The 26,904-nt window shown below is 37.5% G+C and overlaps 1 protein-coding gene across 1 annotated transcript; it reads left to right on the top strand.

The window, feature by feature from the left end:
* Positions 1-288: 288 nt before the first annotated feature.
* Positions 289-25,537, top strand: LOC148939487 (uncharacterized). Its single transcript, XM_089106724.1, has 3 exons — positions 289-401; positions 22,361-22,479; positions 25,304-25,537. Exons 1-3 carry the CDS (start codon positions 383-385, stop codon positions 25,526-25,528), a joined length of 363 nt encoding a protein of 120 aa, XP_088962850.1. The 5' UTR covers positions 289-382; the 3' UTR covers positions 25,529-25,537.
* Positions 25,538-26,904: the final 1,367 nt, after the last annotated feature.

Raw genomic sequence — 26,904 nt, 5'->3', positions numbered from 1 at the left:
GGGGAAGGGTCTTTGAAAGACCCTTCCATGTATATTCGTATGCACCCAGTTCATAGATTAGAAGAATCAGAGGATTTGACCTTGTGCGCTGGAGGGTCCAAGGATGGAAACCAAGTCTTTTAGGCCAAGTTAAGCTTTCTGACAGGTGGGGTCCTTAGGACCAGTCTGGGGGAGAAGATTCCCCTCGTACTATCACTTCTATCTTCAGGGATTTGTATAGCTAGAGGTTTAAGTCATATGAGCTATTTATTTCTCTAGAATGATTAAAGTATTTCGTTTTCCAGGAACTAGCGGTAAAACATCATCCTCCGATTGCAAAATAATAGGAGCTATCAATCCGAGTAAGGTCGGTTGGCCTGCCCTATTTGATGAGAATAGGCTCATGTCATTATTTCACCAAGGTACGCTTCTTGACTTGTCAATATAAACAGCATTGGCTGTGTTTATAGATGCTTTGTGATATCGTTTGGGTTTAAAAAGCTCAAATGTTTTGTTTTCAGATGCAAATGGCATGGAAATGATAGGTTTTTATTATTATAAATTGGAAACTAAGCAGTATTTTGGCTTCTAACGTCAGTATATGTTTTTATCTCGTATGGAACTCCTTAGTCAATGGTACATAATAATATAAAAGTCTGAGACACCCACAAAAAGTTTTGTTTAAAATTGTGTATGTATCTGCACTATGTTCTATAGTCTTTCTAAAACTATGTATAATCTTGATCAGTTGGTGGATTATTTGTTTATTTGGCATTTCTTATAGGTCCAGAGAGGATTGGGGGGATGGCTTCCACTTACATTTTCTTGCATTTATCGTGTAAAGGGCGTGACAAAACCTTTTTTGTATCACGCGAGTCTTCTGGTAGGTTAAGCCCATGTGTGTTTTTCCTTTATTAATTAAAAAAACTTTCCGAAAAAGAAGTTTTCTAAAGAAAAGTAAAGGCCGTATTAAACTTCAGATCAAAAGAAATAACTCAAACTCAACTTACAATAACTCAAACTCAAAACAGCCAGAAATTACTGTTAAAGAATAAATGAAACCCAAAACGAACAGAAATTAAATAAACAATCATAGCAAAAAAACATACAACAGATACTAACATAAATGAATAAATAAATCTCAGAACGAGTAAAGTGTGAGTTGAATATGCAAATCAACCTTACAACCAACAAAAATATTTGGCTATTAAATCATAAATTAAACGCAAAACGGACAGAAGCTTAATTAATAATCACAGTAAACACAAAACAATAGTTACTAATATGAAAGAGTAAATAAATTTTAAAACAAGTGAAACTTAAATTGAATATATAAACCCAGCTTGAAACGAACAAAAATCTCTACAAAGAAGAGTTTGGGTTTTGTCTCCTTCTTGTAGGCCTACTGTAAAAGTCTAAAACCTACTGCGTCATTGGCGCTTTATTGAAAACTATATGTCTTGAACAGTCTTGAAAAGTACAAATAAAATCAAACTGAATGTTTGATTTGTAATGCTTTTAATTGTTGAAAGATCACCGTTCAAGATTTTATTTTACTGTAATTTTATTTTCATTTTCAATGCTGCAATAACTGGAAAGAAAACATTTGCAATACAATTCGTTTTCTGTGAAGCACCAATGTCGTGGGGGGCTGTAGACTTTTGTAGTTAGGGAAGGGGGCAGTATCCAAACTCCTGTTTGTAGTGAAGCTGTATTTGTCTTGAACAGTTTTGGAAAGAACAAATAAAATTAAAATGAATATTTTTTACATAATGATTCTAATTGCTGAAAGCACATCAGTTCAAAATTTAATTTTACTGTAATTTTTATGTTTATTTTCAATGTCGTAATAAGTACAAAAAAAACATTTATAATATAATGCGTTTTCAGTTAAGCGCCAATGACGCTGTAGGATTTAGACTTTTACAGTGAAAGAAGGAGGCAAAACCCAAACTCTTCTTTGTAGAGATTTGTGTTTATTTCAAGCTGGATTTGCATATTAAGTTTAAGTTTCACTCGTTTTAAGATTCATTTACTCATTTATATTAGTAACTATTGTTTGTTTGCTATGATTGTTTATTTAATCTATGTTCGTTTTGGGTTTCATTTATCCCTCTATGGCAAAATATGTTCAACGCCTCGATCTTTACGCTAAAGTTTGACTCTGTCTCACAACTTTATTTTTTAAAACAATAAAAAACTTTAGCGTAAAGAGTGAGGCGTTGAGGAGGGGACAGCCCCTTTCATATACGGAATAATTTCTGTTCGTTTTAAGTTTTAATGTCACTCCTTACTTTCAGTTTAAAAAAATTTGTTTTTTTTATTTAATTAAATATAAGAATCAGCTTTTATGGTGATCTTAAATGTGTATTTGTTAATTAGTAATTAGTGCAGTTATTAGTGCACAAGAAAGTTAGTATAATTATATAAAACAACTTTATAAGGGGTAATTTCGGTAAAAATATGCCGTCAACTTTTGCTTGCATTGCAAGAGTACCCTTGAGCTGATATATGAAGCCACAATAATCAGAAATGTTTCCCCTGAACAGAATGCTGTGAATTTTTCCCCCTGAATGGATACGTTTTTTTCTTTTATTATCATTTTTTTTTCCAGGAGTGATTGTATTTACCTAGTTGTCACTTTGAAAAAGATTAAATTTTTTACAGTTAGGAAGTATAAAGCGTCAAATATATTGGTTTTTGGTATTCAAAATAAATTAAAAATATTGAATAGAAATTTTTTATTTGATTTTCTTCATGTAATTCTTAATGTTTTACTTTGAACAAACTACTTTGATAATGCGTTACTTTTTATAAATACTGAGTTGTCTAAAGGCATTATATATTCTGGTGTTTGATAACCAAGTTCAAAACTGTCAATATTTTTTTAAATATCCGTCCAACGCTTCGGCATTGTTCAACAGAACTGACTGCTGGGAGTTTATATCGTAGTTTTTGTAAGTAGGCTATTGTTTTCTGCATTTTTTTGTAATTACTTACTTTTGTAATTTTTTTAAAACTTTTACATTAATTGACATACTTTTTCTAATGACCTTACCTTAGACCTTAGCTCCTCCTGTACCTCCTGAGGCACACAGGGCGTTCCGTTAACAGTCTCCAATCATCCCGCAAATGAGCTGCGGCGTAGATGTCCTCCCACTCTGGGATTAAGGATGCATGAAGGGCCTTGCTCGTCGACGCTTGTCGTCTGGTTGCCACTGGAGAACCTTATTCGGTAGTCTCGATCCTGGCATACGGATAACATGGCCAAGATAGCACCATCTTCGTTGCCTGACTACATCAGCGACATCAGGCTGGTTTGCGTAATGGCGTTTGTATTTCCTTCGGAGGTTCTTACGCAGCATTCCATGTCTTCGTACATTGCTATGATAAGGCGAATCAGCTTTTCAGGAATACTGTAGAAGATCAGGACCCTTCATAGTATTGGGCGGTCTATTCAGTCGAACGCTTTTTCAAAGTCGATGAGCAATAGATATAGACGTTGTCTCCACTCGTTTGATTCTTCAAGCATGGTGCGCAGTGTGAATATCAGATCGGCGCAAGATATTTCTTCACTGCGAGGATGTCTAGCCGAAAGTTTTCGCACTCTTGTAGAACTTGTTCAGTTTTTGAAAGAGCCGACATGGTCCTTATATTCCAAAATCCGATTCGTACTTGTTTATTCGCGTTGAGAAATCTGGCCGAGGGGCATGCATGGGTCGTCTCCATATTGGGATTTGATCCGAGGCTTTTCACTGACGTTTCTTTGGCATATTCTTTTTCTACGGGATTGACTTGCGAGGCCACTGCCCAACCGGTTTCCTTGGCTCGGTTAGGGGCAGGGACGCCAGTCCCTGACCGGGGGGCCGGAATTCCCCGGTGCCCACCCAACTTGCAGAGGCCGTTGTCCAAGTCTGGATCTTCCGCTCTTTCGCAGTTGTTCTCCTGGAGAGGATCCTCCCACGCTGGTATCCTGCAGTACCATACAATTTACCAAACCCATTGCTGGAAGAAGTTTCGCAACTAGCGGGACGTGTCCACACACCGGTGGGCCCTTCTCAGTGTGCGTCAGAGAGGCCTTCTTCCTCTTCCACCTGTATTTATGACCCCCGGATGAGGGTACCCCCTTTTCAATTATGGACTGGACCCCAAAGGGGCTAGGTCTCCCCTTGGTCCGCGCCTCCCTTTATGGAGGTACCCTACATATCTGTAAGACGTTCCCCTATCCGCCACCTGGGGACGCGCTGAGTGTCCTGGAGAGGGCCCCTACTGAGAAGATGACTCAGTAGGGACTTGCCTTTAGGAAAATGTTTGTCTCTAAGCATCATTAAATTAAAAAAAACAAGATTTTTCAACTGAAAGTAAGGAGCAGCATTAAAACTTACAATTAACAGAAATTATTACGTATATGAGTGGGGTTACCCCCTCTTCAACACCTCGATCTTCCGGCTACAGTTTTTCGGCACTTTAAAAAAAGTTACGTATTGTTCTAATTAAACGAACCTTGTGTTTCAGGAGTCGTTTTTAAAGAATTGGGACAAAATTTAAAGAGCGAGGTGTTGATGAGGGGACAACCCCTCGCATATACGTCATAATTTCTCCTTGCTTACAGTTTGTTTCCATGAACTGTTTGATTAGCCATCAACATCCAGACAGAGATCATTGAAATAATGATGTTTTTTCTGCGTTACCAAAAGTATTGTGTTCATAATTCTTTACAGTTTCTTGAAATGTAATTAAACAGATAGAAAATGTTTTTCAACTAAAGTAAGGAGCAAGTTTAAAATTGAACAACAAATTGAAATTACTTTGTATAGAAGGGGGACTGCCCCCTTCTCAACACCTTGCTCTTTAAACAAAAGTTTTTGAGTGCTTTGAAAAATCTTTTTTTCCAATTGCGAATTTTCTTTAACAATTTGGACAAAAGCTACCCGTCACAGTAAAGAGTAAGGAGCTAAGGAAGAAAAAGACTTTTGATCTTTTACATAACTAAGGCCATCACAACCTCTACTTTAGAATTTTCTTATCGATAAATATATTACATACATTTGTTTAAATACATTGAAGTACTTCATATAAATAGAAAAAGAAAAATATTACCATTTGAAATTGCTGAAAACTAAGCTCCTAGCAGTGTTTGCCACCCCAAAGAAATTTCCTGGTGGGGCTGATGATGGCCTGTCTTGTCTTTCCCCCCTCTGTCCTGATAGATAAGGGAATTTAATACGAGTATTTTAGCAGTATGGACAAACATTTTAGTTAAGTCCGATTTCCCCCTACCTCTTTCGAAACTTTTATGAAGCCTCATGAAGAGCAAGTAGTGTGTCCGTTAAAATGTACTTTTTTAGAGATCAACCCTATCCCCATCTAAACAATAACTCGCTCCCCCCTCATTATAGCGGATACGCAATTAGAGATCACCAAACGTAGCCTAATTTCATTACAAATAAAGCGAATCAACTTGGTTGAATCCAGTACTGCCACCGTGTGGCATTGCTACTTTTACAACTGGGAAGTGTAAAATATAGTTATTGATCTTTTAAATCAATTAGCTTCTCAGAATTTCAAATTGATTGCAAATGCGTCCTCTTTGAGGTAAAGTCGTAGTTTTGTGCCCTAAAATGGCTGAAAACTAGACTTTTCCATGGCCCAACCAGTATGGTCACTTAAAAAAGAGCTTTCAATTTACTTTTGAATGAGCTCCCTCCCAATTATCTTGGACCTTCGCTTTTATACAATCACCCCTGGGAAGAAGCAAAACAAATAAACCTGCATCGACGATATTTCTTCTGAAAAAAAAAAAAATGCGAAACTCCACATTTTGAAGATTGGAGCTTGAAACCTCTATGGTAGGGTTCTCTGATATGATGTATCTATCCTAGGAATTTTCGGTAAGATCGCTCACTTTTCAGGGGGTGTTCCCCCTTTTTTCAAAAATCAGGCAAATTTTCTCAAATTTTTAGTTTTGGGTGGGTAACAATAAACTGAAATAATTTTTTTTATATATTTAGAATTAGCATAAAAAGCCAATACTGTCGGTCTAGCAATTGTCAAGATAATTCCATTTTTAGTTTTGGTGAATATTGGCCCAAGTCACTTTTTACTTCCAGTTTTTTATCACAAATAATATCATAAGATTCTCCTGTGACGATTTTTTTTAACCTGTTCGTTTCATTTAGTTAAATAGGCTAGTAAAAAGAAAGAGCGTCAATTTGACAGCTGGATAGTAAGTTTAAATTTTGTTTTTCTTTCGCTATTCTGTAATTTTTTTAAATGTCTGAATATATAAAGGATTTAAGTTCGACGCGGAGAATTGTCCTGTTATGAAAGAGGTACATTTTACATGGCCGGTATAAAATCAAAACGTGGTATCTATGCAGGCAGGATGATTTTTGAGTTTATCTACTCTTTCTGTAAACTATTCTAAGGAGTAGGAAATTGCACGAAGATCAGTCTACATCTGTTATAATCTACGTAAGCAATAAATTATTCTGTAATTTTGGTTTGAATCTGATTTTCCATTAAGATTAAATGCATAATAATTAAATATATTATTGATTAAATAAAGTGATCCCTTGCCAGGAATCCTCGTTGTTTAAAAGTTACTGTATTTTGTTTCATTTTGCATGCAATTTAATTGTTGTTATTTGAGAGTTTTTTTTCCTAAAAGTATGTAAAAATAAACTTCTTCTCCTACAAAAAAATATCCTGAAATATATTCCCTGTCACCCAACCACCACTGCTATTTTGCCCCCCCCCCCCCTCGGAAAATTTTCTGCCGGTGCTTTGGATGGGTTTGGGGGGGGGGGGAAAGGGCGTGGAGGGGAAAGGTGCTAGTTGCCCTCTGATCTCTTTTGACTCTTGAAAAGTGAACTAGAACTTTTAGTTTCCAATCGAATGAGACCTCCCTGAAGTTTATACGAGCATCCCTTTCATAAGAGCCATATATGCCCCATGGACATAACTTGCAAGGCCTGCCACTGGGCCCTAGGGGTGGGGGTTTTGTTGACACAGTAGTTTTTGTTATGTAACTTTTGAACTATTTTAAAAGAAATGGCTATTTCTAAATTTGTATCGGAATGGTTTGTGGAAAAAAGGGCGGGGGGGGACTAGTTGCCCTCCGATCTCATTTGACTCTTAAAAAAATAGCTAGAACTTTCAATTTCCATTCAAATGAGCCCTCTCTGAAGTTTATTCGAGCATCCCTTCCATAAGAACCATATATGCCCCAGGGCATAAGTTACAACGCCTGCCCCCAGGCCCTGAGAGGTTTTATGGACACCAGAGTTTTTTGTTATCTGACCTTTAAAGTATTTTAACAAAATGGCTATCTCAAAATTTTTATGGGATGCATTTGAGAAAAAAGGGGCGTGGGGGGCTAGTTGCCCTCCGATCTCTTTTGACTCTTAAAAACTGAACTGAAATTTTCAATATTCAATCAAATGAGCCAAGGCTGTATCCAGGAAATTATTTCGGGGGGGGGGGTCTTTTCGGGTCGGACCTAATCCATTTCTAACGGTAAAAAAAGACAATAGTATAGGAACATAAAATACTTTATATTGAAGTTAAGAAACGTAATAGTTACAAAATGAATTCACAGACCAAAATCAATTCGACGTGTTTTTTGAGTTCCGAACATGTCAATAACTGTATCAGTGTCAATAGCAACATCCCTGTGCACTGACAGTAACACTAGACCTGTCAAACGTTCTTCACCGGTTGCATTTTGTAGCCATGTCTTAAGCCGTCGCAAGGTAGAGAAAGTCCTTTCCGATGTAGCATTTGAAACAGGCCAAGTAGCTACAATTGTAAGAAGGCGGCTGATGTTTGGAAAGAAATCAGCATTGTACGTATCAAGTGCAGCAAAAGCCGAGACTGGTCTTTCTTTGTTTTAACGTTCTGCTACTTCGTTTCCCACAATATCAGTTCGTGGCTTAGGACATCTGGCTCTGGTAAAAGGTCGTAGTAAATATCAGTGTTCTCACTGATTTCTGCATCAGACAAGTTTCTTTTGTCTAAGTTTGCAGGTATGAAGCCGCTTAAAGTTGTCAAAATTTCACGATGCACCGTAAATCTCTCCTTGAGTTCTGACATGAAGTAGTCCATGAATGGAATGTATATGGAAGCTCTGTACGGTTCTTTCGGTCAACCGATGTCATAGTGGTTGTTTCGACGATGACCAACTCTTGGAAACGTCAATTGTATCTTCAGATTTCTGGCAAAATCTTCAATTTTTGAATACAACGAGTTGAACAAAGAATCTGCGTCTTCGCGTAGGCCCACAACTGTCTGCACCACAGTGTCAACGTGGTCGCATGCAAGCGCCAAGTCACAGTCATAAGCTTGAAGAACTTCAGACAGCGGCAACGTAAGACCAAAGAGTTCTTTTGCTACGAATAAACTGGTCAGAAACTGTCCTTGCTCCATTGAGCTTGCTAACTGCTGAACCTTTGTGAAAGTCTCAGCACTCGCGTTTCCTTCTTGAAGCTCTTCCAGTGCTTCGAAAATTGGCTTATAGGGCTCCACAAGGCAGTTAACAGCATCGTGCCTCTCCACCCACCGTGTTTCACAAAGGGTAATGTGAGTAGTTTTTCTAAATTCTGGCATACATTGTCGAATTCTGATGAGCCAAAAAAGTTGCAGATCAGAGATATTGTCCCAAAACATGTTTTTATGACTGGAATGGAGCAAGCTGAAGCGATCGCCAGGTTGAGTGTGTGTGCTCCAGATTGGACATAAATTGCTCGTGGACACTGCTGTCTAATCCAAGCTTGAGTGCCTCTCAGGCGCCCACTCATAGCAGCTGCTCCGTCATATCCCTGTCTTACAAGCTTGTTCAAATCCAAACCATGGTTTTTCAAGGTTTTTAATATTGTGGTGGCCATCAAATCTTCGCGCAAAGCTCTGTTTGAAACATACCGAACACAAATGGACAGCTGCTCTGTGGTTCTTATGTCAGATGTTTCATCCGCTAAAACTGAATAGCACACACTTTCGTTTACCCTTTCAACAATATCAGCTTGAATCATCTTTCCACAAACACTAACAGGCTCATTTTGCACAACTGGGGACAGATACATCCCATTTCCCACACTTTTTTTAATATGGTGGAAAAAAAAACAATTTTCTCGAGCATTTCGGGAGGGAGGTTCAAACTCCCTAACCCCTCCCCCTGGAGACGGCCTTGCAATGAGCCCTCTGAAGTTAATACGACCATCCCTTCGATAAGAACCATATATGGCTCCATGGCATATCTTACAACGCATGCCTTCAGACCCTGGGAGGGGGGGGTGTCGACACCGGAGTTTTTGTTAGATGATCTTTCAACTATTTTTAACAAAATGGCTATCTCAAAATTTTATCGGATGCATTTGGGAAAAAAGGGCGTAGGGGGCTAGTTGCCCTCCGATCTCTTTTGACTCTTAAAATGGGCTCTAGAACTTCCTACTTCCAATCGAATGAGCCCCTTCCGAAGTTTACGTGACGACCCCTTCCATATTAAGTGTCTTTGGAAAAAATAATAAAACATTGGAGAGCGTTGCCTCTGAAAAGTGAACTAGAACTTTCAATTTCCGATCAAATGAGCACTTTCTGAAGTTTATACTAGCATTCCTTCTATAAGAACCATATATGCCCCCAGGGCATAACTTACAATGACTGCCCCCAGGCCCTGGGGGATTGTGTCGACACCAGAGTTTTGTTACCTAACAATTTAACTATTTTTAACAAAATTGCTATCTCAAATTTCTATCTGATGCATTTGGGTAAAAAAAGGCGTGGGGGGGGGCTTGTTGCCCCCCGATCTCTTTTGACTCTTAAAAAGTGAAGTAGAAATTTCACTATACAAACAAATGAACCCTCCCTGAAGTCTATTAGAGTATTCCTTCCACAAGAACCCTATATACCCCAGGACATAACTTACAATGCTCGCCCCTGGGCTCTGGGGGTTGTATCGTCACTGAAAATTTTGTTATCTGACCTTTGAACTATTTTGAACAAAATGGCTATCTCAAAATTTTTATCTGATACATCTGAGGGGAAAAGAGCGTGGGGAGTGGGAGGCTAGCTGTCCTCTGATCACTTTTGACTTTTTAAAGTGAACTACAACTTTCAATTTCCAATCAAATGAGCCCTCTCTGAAGTTTATATGAGCATCCCTTCCATAAGAACCATATATGCTCCCAGGGCATAACTTACAACGCCTGACTCCGGGGGCTGGGGGGTTTTGTCGACACCGGAGAATTTTGTTATCTGACCTTTAAACTATGTTTAACTAAATGTCTATCTCAAAATTTTTATCTGGTGCATCTGAGGAGAAAAGGCGTGGAGGGGAGCTAGCTGCCCTCCGATCACTTTTGATTCTTAAAAAGTGAACTAGAACTTAAAATATCCGATCAAATGAACCCTCTCTAAAGTTTATACATGCATCCCCTCCATAAGAACCTTATATGCCCCCAGGGTACTGACACCGCTTGCCCCCGGGCCCTGGGGGCTGTGTCGACACCGAAGCTTTTGTTATCTGACTTTCGAACTATTTTCATCAAAATGGCTATCTCAAAATTTTTATCTGATGCATTTGGGGAAAAAAGGGTGTGGGGGGGGGAGGCTAGTTGCAATGTTTTGACTCTGATAAAATGAACTACAACTTTTAATTTCCAATCAAATGAGTCCTCTCTGAAGTTTATAACGAGCATCCCTTCTATAACTATATTTGTCCCCCAGGGTATAACTTACCACGCCTGCCCCCGGGCCCTGGGGGGTTGTGTCGACACCGGAGTTTTTGTTACATGATCTTTGAACTATTTTTAGCAGAATGGCTATCTAAAAATTTTTATCGGATGTTTTTGGGGAAAAAGGGCGTAAAGAGGGGGGGGGGACAGTTTCCCTCTGATCACTTTTGACTCTTAAAAAGTGAACTAGAACTTTTAATATTCAATCAAATGAGTCCTCTCCACAGTTTTTAAAAGCATCCCTTCTATAGGGACCATATATGCCCCCAGGGCATAACTTACAACACCTGCCCCTGGGTCTTGGGGGCTTTTGTCGACCCGGAGTTTTTGTTATATGATCTTTGAACTATTTTTAACAAAAAAGCTACTTCAAATTTTTATTAGATGTACTTGGGGGAATAGTGCGGGGGGGGGGGCTTGTTGCCCTCTGATCACTTTTGACTCTTAAAAAGGGCACTAGAACACTCGATTTCCAATCGAATGATTCCCCTTTGAAGTTTGTACGACGACCCCTTCCATATGAAGTGCCTCTGTTAAAAAAAATATAATAATAATAAAACATTGGAGCCCTATGGCCTTTACTATAGGCAACGCTATAGCGTTGCCTCTGATTGCAGGTTTGACATTATAGCTTATAACATAGCCGACTTCTCATTATAATGTTTATGGTTGCAAGATGCGAGGTCTTTCCAGTAGTTACACGAACTGATGTCATAATAACTTTACTTTACGAAACGTAGGCATCGATCTTATTCTTTTCAAAATATTACTAATTTTTTTACAATCTCTAGTCCCACCTGCACGTTCACAGTCGAAGACGTTTTCGGAAGTTTGGCTCTTCATATGCCTGGTTGTTTCATGTTTTATTGTCTCCAATTCATCCAAAATCCATCATGACATGATCATTTCATTTTCTGGGGACAGAAAGAATTTGCAAGGGCTAAGTCTGGTGATTAGGGAGGGTGATACAGCCTTTTGATTGAACTACGGTCAGAAAATTAATATGTATTATTCAGTTCTTTGAGCTTTGGGTTAAGTTTTAGGAGCTTTGGAGAATTTTACACAACATTTTCTCAACTCCAAAGGCTCTGTTAGAATTGTGTTGACGAGATGATTATCTTTATAATCAATTATCTGGACAGTTAGACATTCAGAAAACAGAAGAAACAGTACACTTTCAAGTTTTTCGTGAGTAGGTTGATGGCTCTCGAAGCCCACCTGTTTTCATGTCCCTCGTTTGAGTGCTTGAAAAGAGCTGTTTCCTCAGTACGTTATTTCGGGTACCCTGCTACCAGAGCAGCAAGTCCTATTTTCAGGCACAGGGTTAAGCAGTTTCGACAAGAATTGTTTTCAGGCTTTCCATGTTCAATCCATCTAAACTTGGAGCCATGTTCAATCCACGTTAAAGCATTTTCATCTTACGGGTTTCAAGTGTGATGGACACGAGTTCTTCAAAATTAATACGCACCTGAATAGCATTGTTGAATGCTGGCTGTGAAAGACCCAAACACGGGCACTCAGACCGGTAATCTACACAATCGTTGTCCAACTCCGTATCGGAAGTGGGTTAGCTTTAAAATGGGGCTCAGCTGGCATGACGAAACTTCAGCTGAGATTACCTTAGTAGCTCATTTCATGCGTATATTCGACATTTAACAGATATTTATTGGACATACGATACAACGATTTTACCTCAATCCTTAAAAATGTATGCTAAAAGTCCTATACCAGCAAACTGCAGGCTTATGGTGAATTGTATAGTTGGTATTTGTTGGGTTTTAGTGGACCAGTGAACTTATTTCCTAGAAGGCCCTCTGATGTCAACTTCATTGGGGTGCTGGAGGCCACTCAAAAATTTCAAATAACAGTTCGAAAAAATTTTGTTCAAGTTTAAATTTTTATTTTTAATATTTTTTTGAGGAGGACACTCCCCCACAACCCTCAGGGTAAGGGTTTTAAGTTATGCCCTGGGGGCATATAAGGTTTTTATAGAAGGCGTTGTCGTAGAAATTTCAAAACAGGCTCATTCGATTTTAAATTCAAAGGGCTAGTGCCCTTTTAATATTCGAAAGTGATTGGAGGGCAACTAGCCCCCCCCCACGCCTATCATTCCCCAGCGTAGTTGTTTTGTTCAGCATAGTTGTTTTCAAGATAGAAAATATGTTTTGAGGAGGACACTCCCTCACAACTCTCAGGGCAAGGGTTTTAAGTTATGCCCTGGGGGCGTATAAGGTTTTTATAGAAGGCGTTGTCGTAGAAACTTCAAAACAAGCTCATTCGATTGGAAATTCAAAGGGCTAGTAGCCTTTTTGATAGTCAAAAGTGATTGGAGGGCAACTAGCTCCCCCTCCCCACGCCCATCATTCCCCCAAACACATCCAATCAAAATTTTGAGATAGCCGTTTTGTTCAGTGTACTTGATATCCGGATAGAAAATATGTTTTTGAGGAGGACACTCCCCCACAACCATCAGGCCAAGGGTTTTAAGTAATGCCCTGGGGGCTTATAGGGTTTTTAGAGAAGGCGTTGTCTTAGAAACTTCAACACATGCTCATTCGATTGGAGATTCAAAGGGCTAGTACCCTTTTTAATAGTCGAAAGTGATTGGAGGGCAACTATCCCCCCCACGCTCTTCATTCCCCCAAAGATATCCAATCAAAATTTTGAGATAGTAATTTTGTTCAGCGTAGTTGATTTCCAGATATAAAATATGTTCTTGAGGAGGACACTCCCCCACATCTCTCAGGGAGAGGGTTTTAAGTTATGCCTTGGGGGTATATTAGGTTTTTAAAGAAGGCGTTGTCTTAGAAACTCCAATAAAAGCTCATTCGACTGGAAATTCAAAGGGCCAGTGCCCTTTTTAATAGTCGAAAAAGAATGGAGGGCAACTAGCCCCCCCCCACACCCTTCATTCCCCCAAACACATCCAATCAAAATTTTGAGATAGCAATTTTGTTCAGCGTACTTGATTTCCAGATAGAAAATATGATTGTGAGGAGGACACTCCCCCACAACCATCAGGGCAAGGGTTTTAACTTATGGCCTGGGGGCATATAAGGTTTTTATAGAAGGCGTTGTCGTAGAAACTTCAAAACAAGCTCATTCGATTGGAAATTAGAAGGGCTAGTCCCTTTATAATAGTCGAAAGTGTTTGGAGGGCAACTAGCCCCCCCACACCCATCATTCCCCCAAACACATCCAATAAAAATTTTGAGATAGCCATTTTGTTCAGCGTACTTGATATCCTGACAGAAAATATGTTTTGAAGAGGACACTCCCCCACAACCATCAGGGCAAGGGTTTTAAGTTATGCCCTGGGGGCATATAAGGTTTTTATAGAAGGTGTTGTCTTAGAAACTTCAAAACAGGCTCATTCGATTGGAGATTCAAAGGGCGGGTACCCTTTTTAATAGTCGAAAGTGATGGGAGAGCAACTAGCCTCCCACGCCCTCCATTCCCCCAAAGATATCCAATCAAAATTTTGAGATAGCCATTTTGTTCAGCGTAGTTGATTTCCAAATATAAAATATGTTTTTGAGGAGGACACTCCCCCACAACCCTCAGGGCAAGGGTTTTAAGGTATGCCCTGGGGGTATATTAGGTTTTTAAAGAAGGCGTTGTCTTCGAAACTTCAATAAAAGCTCATTCGACTGGAAATTCAAAGGGCTAATGCCCTTTTTAATAGTTGAAAGTGATTGGAGGGAAACTATCCCCCCCCCCCACACCCATCATTCCCCCAAACACATCCAATCAAAATTTTGAGATAGCTATTTTGTTGAGGGTAGTTGATTTCCAGATGGAAAACATATTTTTGAGGAGGACAGTCCCCCACAACCCTCAGGGCAAGGATTATAAGTTATTCCCTGGGGGTATATAAGGTTTTTACTTGAGGAGGACACTCCCCCACATCTCTCAGGGAGAGGGTTTTAAGTTATGCCCTGGGGGTATATTAGGTTTTTAAAGAAGGCGTTGTCTTAGAAACTCCAATAAAAGCTCATTCGACTGGAAATTCAAAGGGCCAGTGCCCTTTTTAATAGTTGAAAAAGATTGGAGGGCAACTAGCCCCCCCCTACACCCATCATTCCCCCAAACACATCCAACCAAAATTTTGAGATAGCCATTTTGTTCAGCGTAGTTGATTCCCAGATAGAAATTACGATTTGAGGAGGACACTCTCCCACAACCCTCAGGGCAAGGGTTGTAACTTCTGGCCAGGGGGCATATTAGGTTTTTATAGAAAGTGTTGTCGTAGAAACTTCAAAACAAGCTCATTTGATTAGAAATTAGAAGGGCTAGTCCCTTTATAATAATCGAAATTGTTTGGAGGGCAACTAGCCCCCCACACCCATCATTCCCCCAAACACATCCAATAAAAATTTTGAGATAGCAATTTTGTTCAGCGTACTTGATATCCTGACAGAAAATATGTTTTGAGGAGGACACTCCCCCACAACCATCAGGGCAAGGGTTTTAAGTTATGCCCTGGGGGCATATAAGGTTTTTATTGAAGGCGTTGTCTTAGAAACTTCAAAACAGGCTCATTCGATTGGAGATTCAAAGGGCGGGTACCCTTTTTAATAGTCGAAAGTGATGGGAGGGCAACTAGCCTCCCACGCCCTCCATTCCCCCAAAGATGTCCAATCAAAATTTTGAGATAGCCATTTTTTTCAGCGTAGTTGATTTCCAAATATAAAAGATTTTTTTGAGGAGGACACTCCCCCACATCCCTCAGGGCAAGGGTTTTAAGTTATTCCCTGGGGGTATATTAGGTTTTTAAAGAAGGTGTTGTCTTCGAAACTTCAATAAAAGCTCATTCGACTGGAAATTCAAAGGGCTAATGCCCTTTTTAATAGTTGAAAGTGATTGGAGGGAAACTAGCCACCCCCCACACCCATCATTCCCCCAAACACATCCAATCAAAATTTTGAGATAGCTATTTTGTTTAGGGTAGTTGATTTCCAGATAGAAAACATATTTTTGAGGAGGACACTCCCCCACAACCCTCAGGGCAAGGATTATAAGTTATTCCCTGGGGATATATAAGGTTTTTATTGAAATCTTTGTCGTAGAAACTTGAAAAAGGGCTCATTCGATTTGAAATTCAAAGGACTAGTACCAATTTTAATAGTTGAAAGTGATTTGAGGGCAACTAACCCCCCTCTCACGCTCACCTTTTCCCCAAACACATCCAATCAAAATTTTTAGATAGCCATTTTATTCAACGCAGTTGAAAGTTTTGGAAATTAGGTCTATAAGGATGACAACCCCTCCCCCCACAGCCTTCAGGGCAAGGGTTGTAAGATGCCTTGGGGGCTTATAAAGTTTTTATTGAAAGCGTTGTCGTAGAAACTTCATAAGGGCGCATTCAATAGGAAATTGATTTGGCTATTGCCTTTTTTAATAGTTGAAAGTGATTGGATAGCGACTAACGCCCCTCTCACGTCCACCATTTTCCCAAACACATCGAATTAAAATTTTGAGATATCCATTTTGATCAACGTAGTTGAAAGTTCTGGAAATTTTGTCTTTTAGAAAGATAACCCCCCCAGAGCCCTAAGTGCAAGGGTTTTAAGTTATGCCCTGGGGGCATATAAAGTTTTTATTGAAAGTGTTGTCGTAGAAACTTCAAAAGGGCTCATTCGATTTGAAATTCAAAGGGCTAGTACCCTTTTGAATAGTCGAAAGTGATTGGAGGGCAACTAGCACCCCCCACGCCCATCATTCCCCCAAAGACATACAATCAAAATTTTGAAATAGCCATTTTGTTCAGCGTAGTTGATTTCCAGATAGAAAATATGTTTTTGAGGAGGACAATCCCCCACAACCCTCAGGGCAAGGGTTTTAAGTTATGTCCTGGGGGCATATAAGGTTTTTATAGAAAGTTTTGTCGTTGAAACTTCGAAAAGGGCTCATTCGGTTTGAAATTGGAGTGGCTAGTGCCCTTTTTAATAGTCGAAATTGATTGGAGAGCAACTAGCCCCCCCCCCCCCCCACACCCATTATTTTCCCAAATACTGCCAATAAACGTTTTGAGAGGTCTATTTTGTTCAGCGTATTTTATTTCCAGAGAGAAAATATAATTTTGAGGAGGACACTCCCTCAAGACCCTGAGGGAACGGATTTTAAGTAACGCCCTGGGGGCATATAAGGTTTTTATAGAAGGTGTTGTCGTAGAAACTTTGAAAAGGGCTCATTCAATTTGAAATTGGAATGGCTAGTGCCCTTTTTAATAGTCGAAAGTGATTGGAGGGCAAATAGCCCCCCCCCACGCCCATCATTCCCCCAAACACATCCAATCAAAATTTTGAGATAGCTATTTTGTTCAGGGTAGTTGATTTCCAGATAGTCAACATATTTTATAGGAGGACACTCCCCCACAACCCTCTGGGCAAGGATTATAAGTTATTCCCTGGGGGTATATATGGTTTTCATTGAAATCTTTGTCGTAGAAACTTTAAAAAGGGCTCATTCGATTTGAAATTCAAAGGACTAGTACAATTTTAATAGTTGAAAGTGATTTGAGGGCAACTAACCCCCCTCTCACGCTCACCTTTTCCCCAAGCACATCCAATCAAAATTTTTAGATAGCCATTTATTCAACGCATTTGAAAGTTTTGAAAATTAGGTCTATTAAGAAGAGAACCCCTTCCCCACACAGCCCTCAGGGCAAGGGTTGTAAGATGCCCTGGGGGCATATAAAGTTTTTATTGAAAGCTTTGTCGTAGAAACTTCAAAAGGGCGCATTCAATTGGAAATTGAAAGGGCTAGTGCCTTTTTTAATAGTTGAAAGTGATTGGATAGGGACTAACGCCCCTCTCACGTCCACCATTTTCCCAAACACATCGAATTAAAATTTTGAGATATCCATTTTGATCAACGTAGTTGAAAGTTCTGGAAATATTGTCTTTTAGGATGATAGCCCCCTCAGTGCAAGGGTTGTAAGTTATGCCCTGGGGGCATATAAAGTTTTTATTGAAAGTGTTGTCGTAGAAACTTCAAAAGGGCTCATTCGATTGGAAATTCAAAGGGCTAGTACCCTTTTGAATAGTCGAAAGTGATTGGAGGGCAACTAGCACCCCCACGCCAATCATTCCCTCAAACAAATACAATCAAAATTTTGAGGTAGTCATTTTGTTCAGCGTAGTTGATTTCCAGATAGAAAATATATTTTTGAGGAGGACAATCCCCCACAACCCTCAGGGCAAGTGTTTTAAGTTATGCCCTGGGGGTATATTAGGTTTTTAAAGAAGGCGTTGTCTTCGAAACTTCAATAAAAGCTCATTCGACTGGAAATTCAAAGGGCTTGTGCCCTTTTTATTTGTCGAATGTGTTTGGTGGGAAAATAGCCCCCCCCCCCACGCCCATCATTCCCCCAAACACATCCAATCAAAACTTTGAGATAGCCATTTTGTTCAGCGTAGTTGATTTCCAGATAGAAAATAAGTTTTGAGGAGGACACTTCCCTACAACCCTCAGGATAAGGGTTTTAAGTTATGCCCTGGGGGCATATAAGGCCTATATAGAAGCCATTGACGTAGAAACTTCAAACATGGCTCATTAGATTGAAAATTCGAAGGGCGAGTACCCTTTTTAATAGTCGAAGGTGATTGGAGGGCAACTAGCCCCCCCCCCCCCACGCCCATCATTCCCCCAAACACATCAAATTAAAATTTTGATATAGCTATTTTGTTCAGCCTAGTTGATTTCCAAATAGAAAATATGTTATTAAGGAGGACACTCCCCGACATTCCTCAGGGCAAGGGTTTCTAGTTATGCCCTGGGGATATATAAGGTTTTTAAAGAAGACATTGTCGTAGAAACTTCAATAAAAGCTCATTCGACTGGAAATTAAAAGGGCTAGTGCCCTTTTTAATAGTCGAAAGTGATTGGAGGGCAACTAGCCTCCCCCACACCCATCATTCCCCCAAACACATCTAATAAAAATTTTGAGATAGCCATTTTATTCAGGGTAGTTGATTTCCAAATAGAAAACATATTTTTGAGGAGGACACTCCCCCACAACCCTCAGGGCAAGGATTATAAGTTCTGCCCTAGGGGCATATAAGGTTCTTATTGAAATCTTTGTCGTAGAAACTTGAAAAGGGGCTCATTCGATTTGAAATTCAAAGGACAAGTACCCTTTTTAATAGTCGAAATTGATTGAAGGGGAGCTAACCCCCCTCTCATGATCACAATTTCCCCGAACACATACGATCAATATTTTTAGATATCCATTTTATGCAACATAGATGTAAGTTTTGGAATTCAGATCTTTATGGATGTCAACCACTCCCCCACAGCCCCCTGGGCCAAAATCGTAATTGTTGCCCCAGGAATATATAAGGTTTTTATTGAAATTGATGTCGTATGAACTTACAAAGCAATTATTGAATTTTAGACTGAGTGGGCTAGTGTCTTTTTTAATAGTTGAAAGCGATTGTAGAGCGAGTAACGCCCCTCTCACGCCCACCATTTTCCCAAACACATAGAATTAAAATTTTGAGATATCCATTTTGTTCAACGTAGTTGAAAGTTCTGGAAATTTTGTCTTTTAGGATGATAACCTTCTCAGAGCCCTCAGTGTAAGGCTTGTAAGTTATGCTCTGGGGGCATGTAAAGTTTTTATTGTAAGCGTTGTCGTAAAAACTTCAAAAGGGCTCATTCAATTGGAAATTGAAAGGACTAGTGCCTTTTTTAATAGTTGAAAGTGAGTGGATAGCGACTAACACCCCTCTCACGCCCACGAATGTCCGAAACACATCCAATTAAATTTTTGAGATATCCGTGTTGCTCAACACTTTTGAACGTTCTTGACAGTTGGTCTTTTAGGATGAAAACCCCCTCAAAGCACTCAATTAAAGGGTTGTAAGTTATGCCCTGGGGGTGTATAAGGTCTAAATAGAAAGTTATTGTATATGATTTTTAGAATAGATTTTAGTCCTCCTCAAATCAAATTTTTATTTACCAGATATTCTACCTATTCATGAGGTAGAATCTTTGTGAGTCGCTAGCTGGATGCTGGTGTTCTTCATTATTCATCAAGAGAAGTAGAAATCAGGTAAAAACGAAATGGCTGTGGCATTTCAGAATCCTTGCAGAATAGTGGAAATATCTAAGAGCTAAGTTTTTCTAGCAGAATTAATAATCAAAATTAGTATTTGTTTTTATTCCTCGAAAATTACTGTATACAAAACTTCGAATACCGTATCAAAATTCATCATTTATCTTTGAATATTAGTGTGTCGAAAAAAAACTCCTTCAGGCAAAATTCAGATGTATTAGAACTGCGGGGTGTGGCTATAGTTATCGTGAATGAAAATCAACTTATCCATTCTGTGTAGACTGAGGCCACTTCTTTTCTAAGTCACAGTCATGTTTAAAAACTAAATGTTGCCTTAAGATTAAACCAACATGCACTGTGATAATGCTAATTCCCAATAAGGCATCTCAGCAGTATCCTAAGAACGATTGAGGGTATTATGTTCAGACTTTCGGGGCTACTTCTGCTCTTAAAATTTAACCAAATCAAAATAGTGTAAGTGTATCCAAGCTATCAAAGAAAGTAAACAGATTTTTTTGCGAATGGTACCAATTTTTCCATTTCAGGTCAACTAGAGGAGGTATGAAACTAAATTAAACAGTACCATTTGTGTCCAGATTTTTAAAAGGGTGTATGTTATTCAAAATTGCTGAAAATTTTTCTCCAGCATACAAATAGCAGGCCAAACTATAAAGTCTTAAAAAACGAAAAGATTTAAATTATTATTTTCTTTTTCCCTGAAATGACTATGTCAATATAAAAAGAACAGAAATTAATTAAAAACAGCTTTTTCCACAAAATAAGTTTTTCAAAGAAAAGTAAAGAACTCCATTTAACAAAAAATGAGCAAAAATCAAATCAAATAATCTATCAAGTGTGAAACTACCACAAATCAGCATCGATAAAAAAAAATGAAACCCAAGACAAACAGAAATTACAATAATTAACCAAGTCAAACTCAAAACGAGCAGAAATTAACATAAGTTGGGTGCAAAACCCCTGTGCCTTCCCAAGCCCAGAACAAAATTTTCACTTTAATGAAAAAAAATATAAATGTTTTTACTTTTATTACTTTAATAAATCAAATAATATTAACATTTTGATTACTAAATATCAGTATATGTATATTAAAGTGACAATGCACATTCATTTGTATTTTTTCAGTAAAGTGCAAATTTTGTTCTGGGTTTGGGAAGGCATAGGGGTTTTGCGCCCAACTTATGCTAATTTCTGCTCGTTTTGAGTTTGACTTGGTTAATTATTGTAATTTGTATTTGTTTTGGGTTTCATTTATTTATGGATGCTGATTTGTGGTAGTTTCACACTTGATAAATTATTTGATTTTATTTTTGCTCATTTTTTGTTAAATGGAGTTCTTAACTTTTCTTTTACTTTTCTTTAATTTTAAAGAATTGAAACAAAATTCGAACTTTAGCTTAAAGAGCAAGGTATTCAATAGGGGGCGAACCCCATAATATACGTATTAAAAATCTATGAATATGGAAGTTCGTTACGTAAGTTAATTCGTAAGTTACGTATATTTATTACTAATAAGAACGTTCGTAAATAAAATTTAACAAGTTTCGAGAAAGCCATTTAACCAAATAAAAGTAAGATTAATATACAAATTTTGTTTTAATTATTCATGTACGGTGAGCCAAAATCAAAACCTGCATTAATTCAAAAACGTTCAAAAATTAAATAAAAAAAATATGTTTTTAACTGGAAGTAAGGAACGACGTTAAAACTTAAAACGAACAGAAATTATTCCGTGTATGAAAGGGGCTGTCCCCTCCTCAACGCCTCGCTCTTTACGCTAAAGTTTCACTTTCTCACAATTCTATTTTTTTTAAACAAAAACACTTTAGCGTAAAGAGCGAGGCGTTGAAGAGGGGACAGCCCCTTTCATATACGGAATAATTTCTCATCGTTTTAAGCTTTAACGTCGTTCCTCACTTTCAGTTAAAAAAAACTTGTTTTTTTTTATTTAATCCTTGATAAAGCTCGATCCTTCGCTTTTTTCTTCCAGTATTTCACTTGTTATCCATGGTTTACTGGGTTTCTTTTTCTTCACTTTCATTTCCTTTATGGGACGCACACTGTCGTACATGGGTAAAGTAAAAGACATTGAATTATCAAGTGCCTTTTAGGGTATTCCTCTTCAGAAAACCCGGGGTACAATCGATAACACTAACTTCCTCCACAAACTTCCGAAAATTCTCTGTTTTTGACTAACTGTGTCTTAATTTTCTTTGATCTCTGCATTTTCCACCTCATAATTAATTATATTTTTTAGCTCAAAGAATCAAGCTCAAACATTTCAAACAGATGTTTTTGCTCTGAAAGATAATTCAAGACTGATCATCAAACAGTCCAATTCTATTTGAAAAATGTGTTGTATTCAATCTAAAACAAATAGGCTATTGTACGTAGGCTTGTACTAGCCCTATCATTATTGTCTAGGTCTCTGGTATATTTTTATACATAATTATTCAAACTCTATTTGAGTATGGTAAATTCAAATTACCGTCTAGATTATGCTCTTCTTAAAAAATGATCATTAGATAATTTGGTATAGGTCCCAGTATTATAAATCCCTCTCTAATTATAGATACGCTTAGAATATCTCATGTCTGTCCTGCCAGTGAGATGAATGATGTGAAAGCCATGCAGGTATATGATGCGTCGGATAAGCAATTACATAGATTAATCATCAGCAAGAAGATTAAGGTAATTCTACAGTCAATCTCAATGGCTCTGCTCGTTTTTTTTAGACGACAAATTTCATCTATTAAACCAACTAGGTGCAGCTTATCAATATAGGCTACGCATTATTTTGACATAATAAAATATTTACGTCAGTTGAAAAGCACTGCACCTTCTGTATAATGGAGATCATGATTTATATTTTTTTATACAATTTAGTCTTTTAACGTCATCATATGTATACCCAAGCATACCTGCACAAAGAGTGGAGTACTCCATCCCTAGATAGGCCCAAACGGTCTTCCCTGTTGGGGAACTCTAAATATGGTTGCCTTATGTTTTTTGGACTTATATAATTTAGTCTAATGGTTAGAAAGGGAGAATAAATCATGAGTTTCAAGAAACGGGTCATTTGGTAGGAAACGATATGTCGCCAAAAATTAAAAACTAGCCTAATTTAGCCGTAAAAAAACATTTTTTTTAATTAAAGGGTTTCTTCTTTTTCCCTTTTGTACGGCACTTTTTCTGTCTTTCTTCTTTTTTTCTTTTTTTTATGTGCTAGAATTTCTGTTATGTTTTGAAAACATGGAAATGGAAATAACTATTTTAATCATTTAGAACAAATAAACTTTCAAATAGGGATAAATCCATTTATTTAGACAGTGAAAAAACAAGTACAAAAGTCCAGATATTTTGATCACACATACAGTGACCGTCTTGAGTAGAAATTCTAAAATAATAAAATTGAAACTAGCATATTTATATGCAACAAAATAAATAACTTGTCGAGTCATTCACAAAATAATGAGCTTCTCGATTATTCACTAGATTATTTTCAGAGAGAGTTCATTGACAAAGTTCATTCAAAGTTTTTGATGTAAATTTTCTTCTTTTATCTTGCCCAAATGTAAAACAAATTTCCAATGAAGGTTCCAAAGCCTTTCATGTCTTCTAATTGCAAACCAAATGTTGGGTTTATATATAAACTAAGAAAAACTAAAACAAAACTAAAAACTAAAAACCAACAAAACTAACAAAAACTAAACAAAACACTCAAAAACTAAGCGAATGAAAAAGTTAAACTTAAAACGAAAAAACTATCTCAAATATGGGCGGAATTACCGCCCCCCTCATAACCTCTAAAGGCCAGTGTGCCATTTGCGCCATTTTTGTGCCAACAGCTTTTCTTTTATCTTCATTAAATTGACAAGTTGAACAATGCTCAAACTTCCAAGAGTCTTTAATATGGCACTATATTTTAAGTAATCAATTTAGTTTCATTAGCCTTAATCAGCCTCAGAGGAGATCAGTTTCAGGGAAACATTCGTCAATAAGAAGCAAAAATGACTTAACTTGTTCTGACTCAATTGCGTCTATAATACTTAGGACTAAATTTAACAAAAGGTCTATGGAGACCTTTCTTCTGTTTTGAAGACCTAACTCTATCGCTCAACTTGGACCTAGATTTAGAACGCTAAACAGTTTTCGTTCACTTCTGTAACTTTGTTGATTAAAATAACCAATGATAAATGGTAAAAAATTTTCGGTCCTTAAGTCATTTTTGTGTATTAAATTGTCACGATGCTTAAGGGTAAGAGTTTTTACACTGGGCATTAGCACATTCGTGCTTACGTGCCTGAAGCAGATTGAAAAAAATTACTGAGTAAATTGTATATTTGTAGAATACACATGTTGCCTTGTACTTTTGTGTAAGACTTTTGAATGGTTTATTTTAATGGTAAATTTTTTTGAACACTTTCTTCCTTTTAATTACATCAAATGGATAGAAAATGCATTTATTGATCAACCATTTCAGAATATTGCTTCCGCAAACTAAGCAGTTTGCTCCAAAAATTACCATTTTTGTTTTAAAAGTTTAACTTTAGATTTCAGTTTTTTATCCTTCGGAGTGGAATGGAATCAAAGGAAAAGCATTGACAAATTTAACGTGCTGATAGTACCTAAAAGTCACAAATGTATTTATTTGAAGAAGGAGTTTTATCTTTCCGATAAGCTTGATTAGTATTTTAATTTATTGTTTTTTTTTGCTGTTGATATTTTGACTAGTCAAAAACACATTGTTTGCCATATATATTGTTTTCCTTAAAGCGTAAATGACACTCTAATCATTTTGGGGCTTAAGGGGTGGTAGCCCAGCTCTTATTTATGGTATTCGTAAACATTGATTATAGTGATTTGCTTTTTATACGTTATGGGGAACAGAAACACATTGGTTGAAATGAATTTTGGTTTTAGAAAATTGCAAATTAAATTCTTGCGTTGAGCGGGCTGTAGCCCATCCCTCATTTGTGACAATTTTGTTTGTTTTAAGTTTGACTTGACTCTTCATTTTAATTTCTTTGTGTTTCATTTGTATATTTATTGTAATATCTGTTAATTTTTAATTGACTTAATGATTCATTTTAGTATCCATTCGTTTTAAGATTCATTCCATCTAAACTTGTCTTAGGTTTTAATATTTCTCTTTATTTTTCTCTGGAAAACTTTTATATTGGAAAATTCTTTATGAAATCCTTGAGTGAAAAGCTATTTTCTATCTTTATCTGCCATATTTAGAAAATGTAATGACGTCAATTTCAATTTACGTTTGGGATTTTTTTTTTTTGGGGGGGGGGGTTACTCCTATAGTCTTTTTACCTGCGTGTTATGAGCGATTTGCGAGCCAGATAAATTTTTTAGGAGGGGGCAGTTCCGGTGTGGGGACACATACGCAGTACTGCCTTGGATATGGCTCTGATCCCTACGAGAGATAAGCATTGAAAGAAAAACATTTCTAGCCTAAGCTTTGTTTCTAAGGTCCTGTATAATTGCAATCTATTGCTTTTAGGAATTTGCATTTAACGGTGCCTGGTGTTCCGTATGCAACTACTTATTCTTCCTTATGGGGATTTCTTCTGATGAAAGTGTCATTTATAACTGTTCGAATTTACTGGAAGAATTGACAAGCTTCACATGCAATGAATGGGCTCCGACCACATCTGATTTGCTTGCTGTACTTGTGAATCAAGGTATGATTAAAGCAAAGACCTTAAATAGTATCGGAAATAAATAAAAAAATATTAAACAACTTCTATACGTCTTTTATTTGTGTGCAGAATGCGTCTTATATCATTTAATAAAAACTTCCGCCAGAACTTGAAAACAAGGAACGTGCTAATAAAAAGTACAACCTGTTTAGATCCTGTCGCATATGAGATAGCTGCAGCAGACTTGTGGTGTTATATATTACTGCTAGAATGTTTAATTTGTCTCACGAAATCTAATACAAAATAACTCAAAAGCATTTGGTAGTCTATACCAAGATGCATGCGATTTGAAAGACGAACTTCAAATGAATGTCAATTTCTGGGCTTGTATTTGTCGTCAACCCAGTCAACCCAGTCACGTAGGTTCTTCTCACGGAAAATTTAGATTATTTCAAGTTTCCAAGTGCAGTTTTACCGATATTTGGGGTCTATTAACATAATTTTTTTTGAATAAAACCATAAACTGGACATGCGAACCATGTATGCCAGAAAGAAAGAAAAAAAATCCTTTGGCACTTTTATATACATTAGGTCATGAAATAGGTCAAAACAGCTGCGTTTCCTTGTCAAAACATACTTCATGTAATATTTCATCCTGTTCTTATTGCTAGCTCATGCATAAGTACGATCCGTCGGCCCTAACTTTCTTACCTTGCTTCTTCAGAGGAAGGGGGGGGGGCACTCGGTTGTCAGGTTCATTCATAAGTACTGTCTATCAATGGCATTGAAATATTTTAAAGGAGCCATTGGAAAACGATACCTTTCAAAACCTAAGTAGATATTATAAGTCGAGTATACATTAGTAGATACACACTAATAAGACAACAAAAATTTGGTAAAATCAGTTGTTTAAAAAATTAATTTATAATGTTTGCCGAAAAATAAAGACCAGTATAAGAGGCATACTATCCTCCCTTTACTGTGCATTATTCAATTTATCTAACAAGTTGTATAGACGTAGCCCATTTAAGCTTAGGTTTAGTCCCCCCCCACCCCCGTGGCTGGAGGTATATAAGGCAGCTATGTTAGACACCCACGTCATACAACCATAGACTCAATCATGATTCACTGATGGATTGCCATAGGACTCTGTGTTCATCTTCAGGAAAACGGTTGTGCACGTAGCTTTGAAAGAAGTACCAGTTGGCTATATACTGAAATCTAAAATGTTTTCAGTAAAGCACTTAGTCAAACTTTAGAGTAAAGCAAGGGGATAGTACCGTCCTCTTATATGGGCTAATTTTGTTCTTTTTAAGTTATAATATTTACTTTCTTCTGGAAAACAATATTTTTTTAAATTTTCATTCATAAAGACCCACAAACCCGTATAGTCAATGCTGTAGGAAATGTTATTGAAAAAAAAAAAACTCTATATTCAGGTCTCTTAAGAGTTAATTAATAA

The sequence above is a fragment of the Artemia sp. Qi Xiang Cuo genome, chromosome 21 (genome assembly GCF_049724085.1).
Source record: "Artemia sp. Qi Xiang Cuo chromosome 21, ASM4972408v1, whole genome shotgun sequence".
NCBI lineage: Eukaryota > Metazoa > Arthropoda > Branchiopoda > Anostraca > Artemiidae > Artemia > Artemia sp. Qi Xiang Cuo.
Note: the sequence above shows the minus strand (reverse complement) of the source record. Positions and strands in the feature narration are given on the sequence as shown.